The sequence below is a fragment of the Microtus oregoni genome, unplaced genomic scaffold (genome assembly GCF_018167655.1).
Source record: "Microtus oregoni isolate MIOR12 unplaced genomic scaffold, Mior012 000000F_ref0000247, whole genome shotgun sequence".
NCBI lineage: Eukaryota > Metazoa > Chordata > Mammalia > Rodentia > Cricetidae > Microtus > Microtus oregoni.
The window spans coordinates 29,234,397-29,250,237 of record NW_024543059.1 but is presented as its reverse complement, the minus strand read 5'-3'; the positions used below and the strand labels follow the sequence as shown (position 1 = coordinate 29,250,237).

Here is a 15,841-nt window from a genome sequence, read left to right as displayed (position 1 = left end):
AAGGCTCCCTCCTTTCAGATGACTCTAGCTTATGTCAAGTTGACATAAGGCTAGCCCAGCACTCACCCAATAGCCCCAACATAAGGATGCATGGGGCTTGGAGATTGAAGAGACTCTACTACTATCCACAACCAACCAGCTGGGACAGTGCTATGCTAGTGCCACCAGTGGCAGCATAAACACATTTGAGTGTCTCCAGGCACGATTTCTCTTTGCCAGGCTCTATGGCCCTAGTGATGCTAGACAAAGGGTGAGAACCTAGACTGTGGAAGAGATAATCCAGGATGTCAATGGGCTTCACTTAGCAGCTGACTGCAGGCTCTGGCCCAAGTAGAAAGTGCTAGAAGATGCTAGTGATTTTGATGCTTAGAATTCTAGAAACCAAGGAACAGCAATGGTGGTGTATAAATGAGGGACACAGAACTAGCGTCCCAGAAAGCTTAATATTCTTATAGTAACCGCTCTGTGTACTGTTGACTACAAAGAATGAGAAAGATGGGAGGCTTGAGTTTTATTCTATCATTATTAGTCCTTGTTCAGTCTTTCACGTATAAAAGCTCTGCAAGTCAGGGCAAGGCACTACCCTGGGTGTTCTCCCTATAATTACTAACCTTAAAGACAGTCTATGTAAGGAAGTAACTGGAAATTAAAATGCCTAATGTAAAATTTAGAGTGGATTAGACAACTTTATGATCTATGGATCTGGAATAAAATTATAGAGTAGGAATAGTCTTAGAACTCAAGTATAGAATACCACGGGATCTTGAAACCTGGGTTTCTACAAGAATGAACTGGACCTAACTCCACTAACATCACGTTTTGATGTGAATACTTAACTCTGTTATTATGGGAATGTTCTGTGTAATTTATGAGGTACCGTGCAGGTAAAAAGGGACTGTTCCATCTGAAAAGGTGGCTGTGCAAAAAATACGTTTGGAGAACTGGCTCGGAGTTGAGTCCCACATGTCTAGGTCCTTTCCTTCAAAAGAGACACTCAGGGTCTCACCATGCGGAGATGAAGGTGAGACTTACATGAACAGAACGGCACCTTTCACAGGCCGTCCCACAGGAATTACTACAAAAGTTCCACATACTGTCCAGAAGTTCCACGTTGTTAGATATATCATTGTTTTAAAGTGCTATGGAAGCGCTGGCTTCAATTTCTTTAACAAAAAAGTGTCACTCTAATTTAAGTTTTATGGATATTACACTAAAACCAAAATACCCATTTAGTAAGCAGTCTAGAGGCCCGTGGAGATGTAGAGGAGGCTAGCAATGACACCCAATTCCACACAGTCGCATTCTTTGACACTCACATAGCACCCACCGTTCATGGGGAAACCTTCACATATACAGTTTCAGTAACTCTTCCAACACGGCTGTGTTACAGTTACTCAATACAACTGTTGTTCTACAAGGGACTCTTGGTGACAGGTGCATAATAAAGGGAATTAGAGGAATAACTGCATCCCCAGCTCTAACAGGATTCCCAAAGTTGGTATAGGATTAATCAGAAACAGCCTTGGGTTTTTTCCTAAAAAAAAATAAAAATAAAAATAAAAAAATAAAGAGAGAGAGAGAAATCTCAACTAAGTAAACAAAAAGAGTATGTAATGTCAGCTATTAATCTGAAACTTTGGGGATGATGGTGGCATTTAGGGTGCACCCTCTTAACAGAAGAACCCAAAGTCAATCTATTCTAACCTCTGAGTTGGACAAAGAAATATGAAGGGGTATGGGACACTGGGATTACTAATTAAAATCTAAATAGATTAAGCAAATTTGTTTCTGACTTCCTCAATGTCTTTAGAAAGAGGAAGGGTGAAAGAAGTGATGTTGGAAATTAAGTGGAGTTAAAAATTCTGCTCAAAGACAAGGGCCTGATGCATGTGGGCCCAGAAAGTTTATAGACTTCATTTGTGCAAATTGACTTTCATATAATAGAGGGTGAAGGCTAGCCCTCAGGAATTTTCTGTTGCTCTGCCAGTTGAAAAGCCCTATATTTAGCATTCGGGAGTCAGAGGCAGGTGGATCTTTGTGAGTTCGAGACCAGCCTGTTCTACAAAGTGAGTTCCAGGACAGTCAGATCTGTTACACATTGTTGAGAATCATGGCCCCTTCAATAGAACCATAAAAATAAATGGTTTGCATGGTTCTTCTTGAAAGGGGAGAAATATAGCTATTCTTATTTGTAAATAACATGGTTATCTCTGAGTTTACTAATTAATCAAATTTCACCGAGTCCCTATCAAAGAATAGAGGTTTTTCATGTTAGCAGCTAAGCACATTGAAAGATGTCAAGTATGCCAGGCAGTGGTGGCACATACCTTTAATCTCAGCACTTGCAAGGCAGAGGCAGGCATATCTTTGTGAATTCAAGTCTAGCCTGGCCTACAGAGTGAGTTCCAGAACAGCCAAAGACACAGAGATACTCCATCTCAAACAAACAAACAAACAGACAGACAAACAAACAGTAAATCCTAGGTAGTCTATCATTAATATGTGGAATCACTCTGTGTAGATGCCAAGATTAGTAAGAAGTCACAAAGCTTGATTAGAAAAGAAGATAGTTCATTGTGGTGCTCGGAATGAAACTGGCTCGTTTATTTGAATGATTGATCCCAGTTGGTAGAACTATTTAGGAAGGATTAAGAGGTGTGTCCTTGTTGGAGCAGGTGTTATCACCGGGTGTGGATTGTGAGTTCCAAAAAAGTTCCTGAGATTCCGTGTGTGTGTGTGTGTGTGTGTGTGTGTGTGTGTGTGTGTGCTCCCTTTCTACTTTGTGGCTGTGTACCAAAATGTAAGCTCATTCCTTCAGTCTACCATCCTGGACTCTGACCCTCTGAAACCATAAGCCACATTGAACACTCTACTTCATAAATTGCTTTGGTCATAGTGTTTTATCACAGCAATAGAAAAATAATTAAGCCAGAGGCTGGAACAGAGAGTGGACTATTAATGTGACCTATGTTTTTGGAGGAACATAGAAGACTTTGGGGCTTTGAAAAGCAGAGCATAGTGGGCCTTCCTTGTAGGAACTCGGAAGACAGTAGTGTTGAGAGCCTGGAAACCGTGGAGGCCTAATTCAAGAGGTTTCAAAGAACAGCATCAGCAACTGGGCTAGAGACCGTTGTTGTGATATTTTGGCAATGAAGAATGTGCCTGCTTTCTGCCATTGTCCCAAGAATCAATGGACTAATTTGCTTGGCAGAAGAGATTCAGGATTAATATTGACTCTGGCATGGGGTTATTAATAATCACTCTTAAGCAAATCTGTAGTTAAAAAAAGGGCAAGTGGGGCAAAAAGAAATATAAATGTATATTAAAAAGAAGAGGAGGAGAAGCACCAGGAAATTTAATGTTGTAGCTAAGGCTTGAGCAGAAAGAAGTGAGAAGATTAGAGAGAGGTATGATCAGAGATGAAGTAAAGGGAGGGGTGCCCTCAGGGCAAGACCCCACATAGCTAAGCTTCCAAATTCTTAAAAGGAATTTTCTGCTCCTAAAAAGCAACAGCAAATATTATTCAGGGGTTCTAGGTTCATCCCAAGTTAGTAGTCAGGTTTAGCAGAGTCATCTGTGTGGATCTGGCTTTAGAATTACAAGGGATACACAAATAAAGCTGTTTGGAATCTTCTATCCATGGTCAAGGTGAGCCACTGAGGCCAAGTGTGTGGCAGGGGAATCTGTGCACAGGGCACCGAGAGGCAATTGCATGCAGCTGTAGAAGTGAAACCTGGAATATGTTAGCGACACCAGGATGTTGGAGAGGCCAGAGATGGGGAAGACCTACTTGTCAAGGAGAGCTGCAAACAGGGAGTGGATCCAGCCCAAGAGAGACTGTAGTGATATTTCATTTATATTTTAATAAATAAAGCTTGCCTAAAGTTCAGAGAGCAAAACAGTCAATCACTGGCTCTACCTTGACCTCAGTCCAAAATGGCGGTCCTACCTCCAGGAATCTCAGAATGAGATGGTGTCTGACAACTGTCTTCTCCCTTTTTATAATCCTCTCTAGGGCTGGGATTAAAGGCATGCACCACTGGGTTTAAAGCCATGCACTGCCCAGTTTCTATGGCAACTACTGTGGCCACTGGGATTAAAGGTGTACGTCATTGCTGACTGGTCTGTAAGGCTGACCAGTGTGACTGTTTTACTTCCCCAATCTCCGGGCAAGCTTCAACTATTAAAATACAAGTGAAATGCCACTACAAGAGAGAAGTGTGTTGTAGGCACAAAGCTGGGGTAGGGAGAACCATCTAAGCCCTTTGGCATCAGACACTGAGCTATAGGAGTTGAAGTTCACCCTCCAGATCTTAGTCTTGCTTTAGCCCCGTATTTCCTCAATAGTTCCCCATTCCTCCCTCTTGAAATGGTTATGTATAAATATGCCATCGCATGTTGAAGGTGTATAACCTGCTCTTTGTTTTTTTCAGGGAGCTACAATTCATAGATTGGTTTGTGTCTCAAGAGAGGCTTTGGACTTTGAAACGGTTGAGACTGTAAGAGTATGAAGTCATTTAAAGTAGAACTAAATGCATTTTACATTAAGTATATCAACCAGCCAGTTGGGGTCAGGGAGTGAAATGTGTGCTTTGAATGAGAATGCTCCCACCCCATGGGCTCATTTATTTGACTACTTTGTCCCCACTCGGTGGAATTATTTAAGAAGGATGAGGAGGTGAGACCTCGCTGGAGGTGTGTCACTGTGGGTGACCTATGTGGTTTCAAAAGTCCGTGCTGTTCCCAGTGTTCTCTCTCTGTCTCTCTCTGTCTCTCTCTCTCTCTCTCTCTCTCTCTCTCTCTCTCTCTCTCTGCCTCATGGTTGTGAATATGATCTTCATTCAGCTGTTCCTTTGCTCCCCCATCACGGTCTCTAACCCTCTGAAACTATAAGCCAAATGACACACTCTCTCTTTAGTTACCATGATCAATTATCACAGCAATCAAAAGTAATTAAGACATTCATACTTTGCTACTTTCATTAACCATTTCAAAAGTAAACGAACTCAGTCCATTTCCCCTTCTTTTATCCATATATCCTGCAACATTTCTGCGTGGGGAGAAGACAAAACGCAAACAAAAAGAACCCCACCGCAGGCCAACCTCCTTTATTCCTGCACAGTGATCAAAAATTGGCTTTCTCCAAGTGGCAACAGTTTTTGGGTTCTAACCAAGGGTCTGGCAGTTTCTCTTGGCCTCTGTTGGACGGTGTAACATTTCTTCTTCACCTTCAGGAAACAGCCTTAGAGAAGGGAGATGTAAGAGACCAAAATGGGGTCTCTCCCAGAGGCCAGGACCAGAGATCACGCAGTGGGACGAGAGGCTTAGAGAGGCAAGCAGAGTACGAGGAGAACAAAGAAACAATGACTTTGACGTTGGGGGTTCCTTTTTCATGTGTGAGCGGCTGGCAAACTGCACTCTGAGTTGGTTAATATGGAGAAGCAGAAAATTATAGAATATATCAGAGGAAAGATGTCTCTATGTATACCAGTTTACTTCTCTTTAAATACACGCACAGCTGCATTAGCTTTTTCTGGGATGCTTGTTGGAGGATTTCAAGTTTGACTGCTGCAGAGGCATTGTGGTTTAAATACAAAAGGAATCATTGGAGGTAATAGACTGAGGAGAGCAAGGAGTATATTTAACAGTGAGTTGCAAGTGTCCTTCAAAAGTTATGGGAAGTATTCGGCGCTATTCTTCTGCACATCCCTGCAGGGCAAGAGCAGCGAGAACCCTCAGGACTGGACTGGCTGAGGGAGGGAGGCTATACCATAAGGCAGTCCCAGGTCTTCTTGTCCATGCAAATTTGGTCCTGCTTAGCAGCAAGCTCCCAGGAAGCCAGCCCCTCCTTCCTCAAATGATGTAACTAATCGAGGGGCACATAAATAGTTCTCTGTCCAAGAGAAGAGTTAAGAACAGACACCAGGATCCTGCCAAGCAGCAGAGTGAAGCTGTCAATGAGGGCACAGAAGAGCAGCACTGACCAAAGCCACTCGAGGCAAATGCCAGGCAAGCTTGCTGCACCGGCAGGTTGTGTGTGGCTCACCGGATGTCCAGCATGAGCAGAGGCGGTAGTGCAAGGAAGGGCACCAGGTGTCATCCAGATGACAAAAGAAGCAAGAAGGAAGGGCAGACTCTCACAGTGTGGGAATGAGGAAAGCCAGCAGAACAGAGAGGAGCTTTTTGTGATCTGTAGAAAGGACACCAGGGACCTAGAACCAGGCTGTACTGCCAGCCACGTTATTATAGAAACCACACATTTTCTTTTAAGAAAGTTGGGGAAAAAAAATCAAAGCCTGGTGGCACCGCATCAAGGTGTTTGCCATCACATAGGGAGGAACCTGCCTGGACAAGCCACTGCAGGACCCTGGAGCTAGAACTCCCGACTCATCCCTGGAACAAATTCAATTTTTAGAAGGTCGTCCAAAATGCTGGGCATTCCTAACTGCCTCCTAGAGTTATATGTCATGAACCTATCCACACTGCACATATTGAAATATAAGTCAAGGTTTATTCTAGCAGGTTTCAATTCAAGCAGCATTACAGTTTCATGAGCTGTTGCTTGGTGATTTATGAGATTTTTAAAAAATTATCTATTTTTTAAAATTTATAATTTGCTATTATCTTTTCTTGTGGATTCTCACCAAGAGTATATTGTTAAATACAAATACTAATCTAACATGCAGACAATTTAATGTGCCATTGTCCTTCAAATAAATTATATGGTAATCTGCATCTAATTATTACAATTTATTTTTAAGTCCCTTGAACTTCCAATAAAATTATATACTTATTTATTTTGTTATAACCCATTTGTCATTGACAGTCATAGCTAAAATCAATGGTAACTACTAGTACATTTGGCCTTCCTGATCTGTGGATTCTGCATCTGTGCATCCGTCCTCAGACTGAAACTAGATTGGCAGGCAAGCTAGCTCAATGGGTAAAAGAACTTGTCCCCAGGCCATCTGAGTTTGAGCTCTGAGACCCACATGGTGGAAGCAGAAAACCAGTTCTGCAAGTTGTCCTTTGGTTTCCACACATGCGCTGTGGAACACTCACGTTCATCCTCCCCTGCTCCATGGCACAGGCACGGAAGCGTGCGCGCGCGCGCACACACCACACTAAAAACACTAAATAAATATAGTAAGCTTTAAAAGTAAAATCTTTAAAATTCCCTCTATACTGAACACGTGCCAACTTTTATTTTGTCATTGTCGCCTAAATAATACAATGGGGCCAATCTTTACAGAGCATTTACATTACATTAGGCGTTATAGACCATCCCGAGCTGACTTAAAGTGTGTGGGAGGATGTGTGCAGATTATATGCAGTTAGTGTGCCATTTTATAAGGGACTTGAGCCTCTGATGGACTCTGATACCCATGAGGGTCCTGGGAGCAGTCTCGGGCAGCTACAGAGGTTGTACTGTATTTGTAGAAGCGACTTAAAAAAGGAGTGCTTTATATTTGCTCACAGTTTGGGGTATGGTCCATCGTGGCAGGGAGGCATGGCAGCTGGCTTGTGCTGTAGGGGTGGGAACCCGCTCACATCTGATTGGTCAAGAAGCAGAGAAAAGCGGAAGCCTGCATGGCTCCTTTGTGTACTGCTGTAGTGGGTTCTCCTTTGCTTTTCGTTTAGTGGGAACCCCATGGGATGGTGCTGCCCACGGCAAGTCTTCCCCCTCAATGAACCCTCTCTGAAAATGCCCTCACAGGCGCTCCAAACTCAGGAAGGCTCTGGGTTCTTGGCCAGCAGGTTCTTTCTTCATTCCTAAGGCAGTGTGAGGAACCAGCTGCGAAGCAAACGTTGTGTGCTCAATGTTTATTAGCTCTGACCCCTTTAGAGTTACATTTTTCCGTGGATCAACTTCCTTTCTGTAAAATGGGGATGGCAGTAACAGTGCTTACCTCGCAGGGCAGTGCTGGGGCCTGAATATACCTAGACCAGCACCAAGTAGACTTATTAGTACGCACACACTCCTCTAACAGAATACTTGGCAATATGGCAAACACTACATGCTAACTGATATTTCCTAATGCTTGTCATAATTTGAGTGAGAGCTTGTATTAGGGGCAGGCAACATGCTCAAGCAAGGCTGGTAATCAAAGAAAGCCTGGAGGTTCAAACAGCGACAACAGTATCTCTATTATTTTCAATATTTAATTAATCTCAATTTAATAAACGTATCCCTTTGTGTTTACCAGAGTTGAAAATATGTCAATGAGGTTGGAGGAAATCAATGAAAGAGAAAACTTCATGAAAACGTCTCTGCAAACTGTGGACCTTCGGCTCTCTCAGTTGGAGGAGCTGTCTGGCAGGATGGTGAACGCTCTGGAGAACCTGGCGGGCATTGACAGGTCTGACCTGATCCAGGCCAGGTCGCGAGCGTCCTCAGAATGCGAGGCCACCTACCTGCTGCGGCAGGGCAGCATCAACAGTGCGGATGGTTACAGCTTGTACCGCTACCATTTCAATGGCGAGGAGCTTCTGTTTGAGGAGCCTGCCCTCTCCTCGCCAGGGACAGCCTTCCGGAAAAAAACTTGCTCCTTCCGGGTGAAGGAAGAGGATGCAAAGTTGCACCTGGACCAGACCAGCAGCCAGCACCACACTCCGGGTCCCAGCCCACCCGCCACGCCAGGCCGCAGCAAGCTTGCCCAGGATGGTCCCACGAGCGCAGAGCCCAGACCAGGACCGGATCCTGCCATCTCCGCGGGCGAGCTCGACCAGCAGACTGACCTCAAGAGCGAGGAAGCTACACCGGATCTGAATGCAGTGAGTGTTGCAGGCACTCAGCTGACCGTCAAAAGCACCGTTTCCCACCAACTGCGGGAGAGCAAACTCGCGCGATATTACCCAGGAGACCCCAACGCCTACAAAACAATGAAGTCCAGAAGCTTTGTCTATTCTGAGGGCAGAAAGCTGGTCCGGGGACTTAGCAACTGGGGTGCCGAGTACAGTTCAATCATGGACCAAGCATGGAACTTCCACTCGGCAGAATGGAAATGCCAAGTTCAAAGGATCACCCGCTCGCGCAGCACAGACATCCCATACATCGTGTCGGAAGCAGCGGTGCAAGATGAGTTTGAAGATGAGCACAGCGATTCTCTCCTGGCTCCTCAGATCTCCCGTTCCGCCCTCACTGTTGCTGATGACAGGACTGAGAAGGAACACTTACTGTCTGTGAAGCCTCACCAAACTGTAGGATTCCCCTGCCTGCGGTCAAGAAGTTTGCATGGGCATCCTAGGAGTGCTGAACCCACTCCTAGCAAATTAGACAGGGCGGGACATGCGAGCAGCGCCAGCAACTTAGCAGTCGCGTCCGTTGCTCCGAAGGGACAAAATGCCAAGCAAGAGAAAAGAAACACAGAAACTGAATGCTAATCTGTTTTGCTTCTTTGATTAAAACCACAACAAAAACAAAACAAAACAACACACTCACAACCAGAACCATGAACGGATGCCGTCTTGGCCATCCAAAGCATTATCAATGCCTGGTAATGCTTTCATTTTAAAACGATGAAAATTTAAACTTAAATTGTAATGAACTTACAGCCGCATCTTGTTAAGCAAGGTTTTGTAAACGATGTTGTGATACTGCCAGATTGGGGCTGTAGCCCAGTAGGTAGGGGACTTGCTTACCCAGTTCACCCAAATCCCGCGATCCCAGCTCCCGCACCACATGAACTGCGTGTAGTGGTGTAACACCTGCACAGTTGTGATCCCAGCATCCAGGGAGGTGGGGGCAGGAGGATCAGAAAGTCACAGTCATCCTTGGTTACACAGCAAGTTCAAGGTCAGCGTGGGCTACCCAAGACTGTTACATACAAGACACTAGGCCAGTGAAGCTAGTTAGTTAGTCACTGTCAAGACTGCAAGAGCTCTTCCTTCTGAGGGCCACCTGCAACCTGACAAAGGCCTTAAGGTACTGGGTAAGTGACACTTAATGAGTAAGTGACACAAGAAAATTAAAGAAATAGTAGAAAAATAGTGTGGAAAAAGGAAGAGAAGAATAACAATTAGTAGAAATGAGAAATAGCCACATGCCTCATGTGTTTTTATGACGAGTTTTGCTGGTTTTATGTTTTAAAATTATACAAAGGGGGAAATTGCAGAACTCTGTTAAATTTCACATTCTAATAATATAGGCTGACTGAATTTTGTGAATACAAGGTTACCTCAGTAACAAAACCCAAATCACTGCATCTTTCTCGAACGGCTGTGCAAAGCTGTAGATAAAACCTAAGGGCTAGTGGCTCAACAACCAGAGACGGCTCAAGGCCAAGAACACAGAGTGCTGTGCTCCACCATGTTGTTCATACAAAACAAAGGGCTGGGCTATCAAAAAACGCCACTTTCATTTGGGACTAAAGGTTTGGATTTTTATCCAGGACACATATACCCCTGAGCAGGTGGAATGTAGCATGCTCTGAGAACAAAGAAAAGGTTGGGGTTTTAAAACCGAATATGTCATACACGCTATCACAAATGAAGGTTCACTGGCATTTCCAGCGCTTGCGGGAGCTGGCGGTGGCTGAGTACCTGATGGAGGTAGAGCCTGTGTAAAGCTAGTCTCAATGGGATATCTGCAGTTCCTTCAGTGGGCCCTCCGCTTTATGTCACTGAAGTGTGACAGAATTACCTCCATTTTGTACAATGGTTCCTCACCAAGTCAACACCTACCATAACACCAGGACCTTGTGCAGGAGTTGGGGAGGGACGGGGTACCATCTAGGAATGTCACCACTCAACTATACACAAAGAATAAAGAGGACTTCCCTGGCTTTAATGGAAGTTAGTTAGTTCCCAGTACCTCTTCTAAGGGCTCAAGGAAGTCTCCAGCACACACAGAGAGCCAGTCTCCTGCCTAGAATCACTGATGGCTCTCACAGAAGCCAAGGCTTTCATAGAAAAAACCATTGGCTAGAAGACCCAAGATCTAAGAAGTAATGGCAGTAGTAAGGGACCATAACATATGAAAACAGAAGATGATGATTTAAAGAGGAGGGAAAGGGAGATGAACAAGTCGCTTTCCTTCTCTGAGTTCCAGTGGGGAGAGAGAGAAAGAGGGAGACACATAAAGGCAGGCAGACACAGACAGAAGCACAGAGCATCGGAGAGGAGTCTGTGGTCTGTTCTCCACTAGAAGCTCACCTCGGGAGTGCCAATGAAGTGAGCCAATGTGATGAACAGGAATGAGACCCCGTTTTCCTAAAACAAGGCTGAGATATTAATAGATAGAATCCCTGAACTGGGATGAACTTTTCAAAAAGGTCTGAACCACCACTACTGAGGTGGGTGGGTCTTTGAAATTTAATACATAGCATTCATTCAGAAAACAAAACTATTACTTGTTTTCATATTGTTGTGTGGGACCTATTTAGTTATTCCTGCTATGTGTGTGTATGTGAATCCATGTTTCCTAAAATGATCCCCAAAGGATAGCTATTGACAACCACAATGATTAGGTCAATCAAAAAACTTAAGTCCTTTTTGCTGATTGCCAGATCAAGAGTGGGCTTGTGCCTCTGAAAAGCCTCTTGGTGCCCAAGCTCAGAGGGACAGAGGTTTTTTTTTTTTTTTTTTTTTTTGTAAGAATGTTTTTTTTTTATTGAGAAAAGGAGGAAAAAAAAAACAAGTTTCCCAGCCTCCCATTTCCCTCCCCCTCCTGCCACCCTACGCCCCCTCCCCACACTCCTTTCCCCCTCCCTCTCCAGTCCAAAGAGCAGTCAGGGTTTTCTGCCCTATGGTAAGACCTAGGACCTCCCCCCTCCGTCCATATCTAGGAAGGTGAACATCCAAACTGGCTAGGCTCCCACAAAGCCATCACATTACGTAGGATCAAACCCCCGTGCCATTGTCCTTTGCATCTCATCAGCCCTCATTGTTCGCCATGTTCAGAGAGTCCAGTTTTATCCCATGCTTTTTCAGTCACAGTCCAGCTGATCTTGGTGAGGTCTCAATAGATCAGCTCCACTGTCTCAGTGGGTGGGTGCATCCCTCGTGGTCCCGACTTCTTTGCTCATGTTCTCCCTCCTTCTGCTCCTCATTGGGACCTTGGGAGCTCAGTCCAGTGCTCCAGTGTGGGTCTCTGTCTCTATCTCCATCCATCACCAGATGAAGGTTCTATGATGATATGCAAGTTATTCGTCAGTATTGCTCTAGGATAGGGTCATTTCAGGTTCCCTATCCTCAACTGCCCAAGGAACTAACTGGGGACCTCGGCTTGGGCACCTGGGAGGCCCTCTAGGGTCAGGTCTCTTGCCAACCCTAAAGTGGTTCCCTTAACTAAGAATTGTGGTTCCGTGCTCCCCTGTCCAACCTTCCTTTATCCCATTCCTCCTGTTTTCCCAAGGCCCTACCTCCTTCCCTTCTAACTTTTCTCTCCCCATCTCCCCTTACCCCCATCCCACCCCACCCCCAAGATCCCAATTTTCTCCCCGGCGATTGGGTCTACTTCCCTTAGCCAAGAGGATAACTATATGTTTTTCCTTGGGTTCCCCTTCTTACTCAGCTTCTTTAGATTCACCTATTGTAGACTCCGTGACCCTTATTTATGGCTAGAAACCAATTATGAGTGAGTACATCCCATGTTCCTCTTTTTGGGTCTGGGATACCTCACTCAGGATAGTGTTTTCTATTTCCATCCATTTGCATGCAAAATTCGAGAAGTCATTGTTTTTTATCGCAGCGTAGTACTCTAATGTGTAGATATTCCATACTTTCTTCATCCATTCTTCCATTGAAGGGCATCTAGGTTGTTTCCAGGTTCTGGCTATTACAAATAATACTGCTATGAACATAGTTGAACAAATGCTTTTGTCATATGATAGGGCATCTCTTGGGTATATTCCCAAGAGTGGTATTGCTGGGTCCAGGGGTAGGTTGATCCCGAATTTCCTGAGAAACCGAAACACTGACTTCCATAGTGGTTGCACAAGATTGCATTCCCACCAGCAATGGATGAGGGTACCCCTTCCTCCACAGCCTCTCCAGCAAAGGTTATCGTTGGTGTTTTTGACTTTAGCCATTCTGACAGGTGTAAGATGATATCTCAAAGTTGTTTTGATTTGCATTTCCCTGATTGCTAAGGAAGTTGAGCATGACCTTAAGTGTCTTTTGGCCATTTGAACTTCTTCTGTTGAGAATTCTCTGTTCAGATCAGTGCCCCATTTTTTAATTGGGTTAATTAGCATTTTAAAGTCTAGTTTCTTGAGTTCTTTATATATTTTGGAGATCAGACCTTTGTCTGTTGCAGGGTTGGTGAAGATCTTCTCCCAGTCAGTAGGTTGCCTTTGTGTCTTAGTGACAGTGTCCTTTGCTTTACAGAAGCTTCTCAGTTTTAGTAGGTCCCATTTTTTCAATGTTGCCCTTAATGTCTGTGCTTCTGGGGTTATACATAGGAAGCGATCTCCTGTGCCCATCTGTTGTAGGGTATTTCCCACTTTCTCTTCTATCCTTTTCAGTGTGCTCGGGCTGATATTGAGGTCTTTAATCCATTTGGACTTGAGTTTTGTGCACGGTGAAAGATGTGGGTCTATTTTCATTCTTCTACAGGTTGACATCCAGTTGTGCCAGCACCATTTGTTGAAGATGCTTTCTTTCTTCCATTGTATACTTTTAGCTCCTTTATCAAAAATGAGGTGTTCATAGGTTTGTGGGTTAAAATCCGGGTCTTCTGTATGATTCCATTGGTCGACTTCTCTGTTTTTATGCCAGTACCACACTGTTTTCATTACTGTAGCTCTGTAATAGAGTTTGAAGTCAGGGATGGTAATGCCTCCAGAAGATCCTTTATTGTATAGGATTGTTTTGGCTATCCTGGGTTTTTTGTTTTTCCATATGAAGTTGATTATTGTCCTCTCCAGATCTGTGAAGAATTTTGATGGGATCTTGATGGGGATTGCATTGAATCTATAAATTGCCTTAGGTAGAATTGCCATTTAGGGACAGAGTTTTTAAGGGCGAAACCCACAAAGACCACAATTTACAACAAAGTTAGATAAGGATCAGAGTGCCTTGACCTGTCCATCCTGGCAGAGCATTGGAACTATTCTAGACATTAACCTGACAATTATTCTTTGCTTATTTCTTTTCTAGTTATTTTAGTTTACTTTAATTAGTTTGGTTAACACATCTGGACCGTGGTCAAGGTCATGGAAATCTCAAATGTGTTGCAAGGCAGACGTGGCCATTGGGCAGCTGGGTAGAGTGCTGAGCACTGTCTACGCGAACATAAAATGCTGTCAGAACAAGATGGTGCCACCTTAGTCACTTTGCTTCCCCCACTTTGTTTTCTCTGATTCCTAAACATTTCCTTTTGATAACAAAAACTTTAAAAAAAATTCCTTTTTCTGAGATTAATATAATTACATCCTTTTCCTTATTTTGGTTGTTACACACACACACACACACACACACACACACACACCACTTGCTGATAGTTCTCCTACCTTGCTCAGGTGTGAGACATGTGTCCCATCCCTGTAAGTCTCTCTAAAAATGATAGTACTTACTAAGTGTCACCTAAAGGCAACTTTAGATGCCATGGTTTTTGGTGAATATTTGTTTAAAAGATAGAAATGAATAGCTTGAAATCTGAGAACCTGTGGCAACCCAGATATTCTTAAGAGTTTTGTTATGTAGCATAAATCGTACCATGTAGCTATTTATGTACGTATCTACTTAGTACAACTCAGGTACTGAGAGTTTTATCTAAGTCCTGGACCCAACTATTTGATATGGCATTGTTACTGTTCCTATTGTCATCACATTGTCTAAATATAGGGAACCAACTATTAGGGACAAATAATCAATGTAATCAAATATATAATACCATCTAGTACATCCAAATAAAACACTGCATATGTTGAACTGTGTTGGTGAATCCATACAGAGTCCACAAATTCTCTTTCTGTGCTATATAAATATAACACAAAATATAATATGGCTTTTATACTTATATCACCCCAAATTCCGAGGCATCACATTCAAGTTATAATATGGTATTTGGTAGGTATTAAATGTGGCAAGCAGAGCCGGTAAGCTGTGAGGCACTCGGCAATCAGGATGTCCACAGGAGATGTGCCTTTAGAATATGCTCAGTTAATTCACACACACATTCCTTCCAACGCCATGCTATTATGGAAGTCTCATATAAATGGACATCTTATAGAGCAGGGAGCAGTGGTGCAGGAGATGCAGGAAACAATGGTGCAGAAGATGCTGCAGACTTCTGCTGGGGAATCCTCTCCAGTGAGGACAATGGGGGAGCAAGCTCTACTAGCACCCACGTGGAAGTCCTTCAGCTGTGGCAGGCAGGGAGGTTCACACTGTTGGAAGATCCAGAAGGGCCTAGAGAGATTTGGACAGAGGCTAGCCTTGATAGGCGAGCATGTGTGAACTCAGTCATGGGCACCAGAAGCAGAATCACACAGTAGCCAGTCTCAAAGTCCCTTTGCTGCTGGGAATCAGTGCTGAGGCTTGAGGTGCCTTGTCCCTAGACTATGACAGTGGGATTCTGGTGTAGTTTCCAAAGTTCCAGTTTTTTGCATTGTTCCAATGGGCACTACCTTTGTGCTATCTGGGCCCACAACTTAGGGTTGATTTGCTAACATATCAGAACCATTTTGGAATTGGTTGTTAACAGTCTACCATAGGTGTGGCTCACATAGGAGCTGCCTGATGGCTGACTCCTATCTTGCAGGCTTTACATTATTCCAAGATGGCTTTACTTATGTTCTTAACATATTAAGCTTGTTTTCAACTCTGTCCTACGGGAATTAGGAACTCAGAGGATCAAAAGACCACACAATGACATCTCTTCTTTGACATTATGTTA

The 15,841-nt window shown here is 43.9% G+C and overlaps 1 protein-coding gene across 2 annotated transcripts in view; it reads left to right on the top strand.

Annotated features, from left to right (window-relative positions):
* Trpm1 (transient receptor potential cation channel subfamily M member 1) overlaps positions 1 to 9,384 on the top strand; it is a 101,213-nt gene extending 91,829 nt beyond the window's left edge. For both annotated transcript variants that reach the window (XM_041663877.1, XM_041663959.1), the window contains exon 27: positions 8,208 to 9,384. In XM_041663877.1, the coding sequence (XP_041519811.1) occupies positions 8,208 to 9,384 (1,177 nt within the window). The remainder of the gene's footprint in view (positions 1 to 8,207) is intronic.
* Positions 9,385 to 15,841: the final 6,457 nt, after the last annotated feature.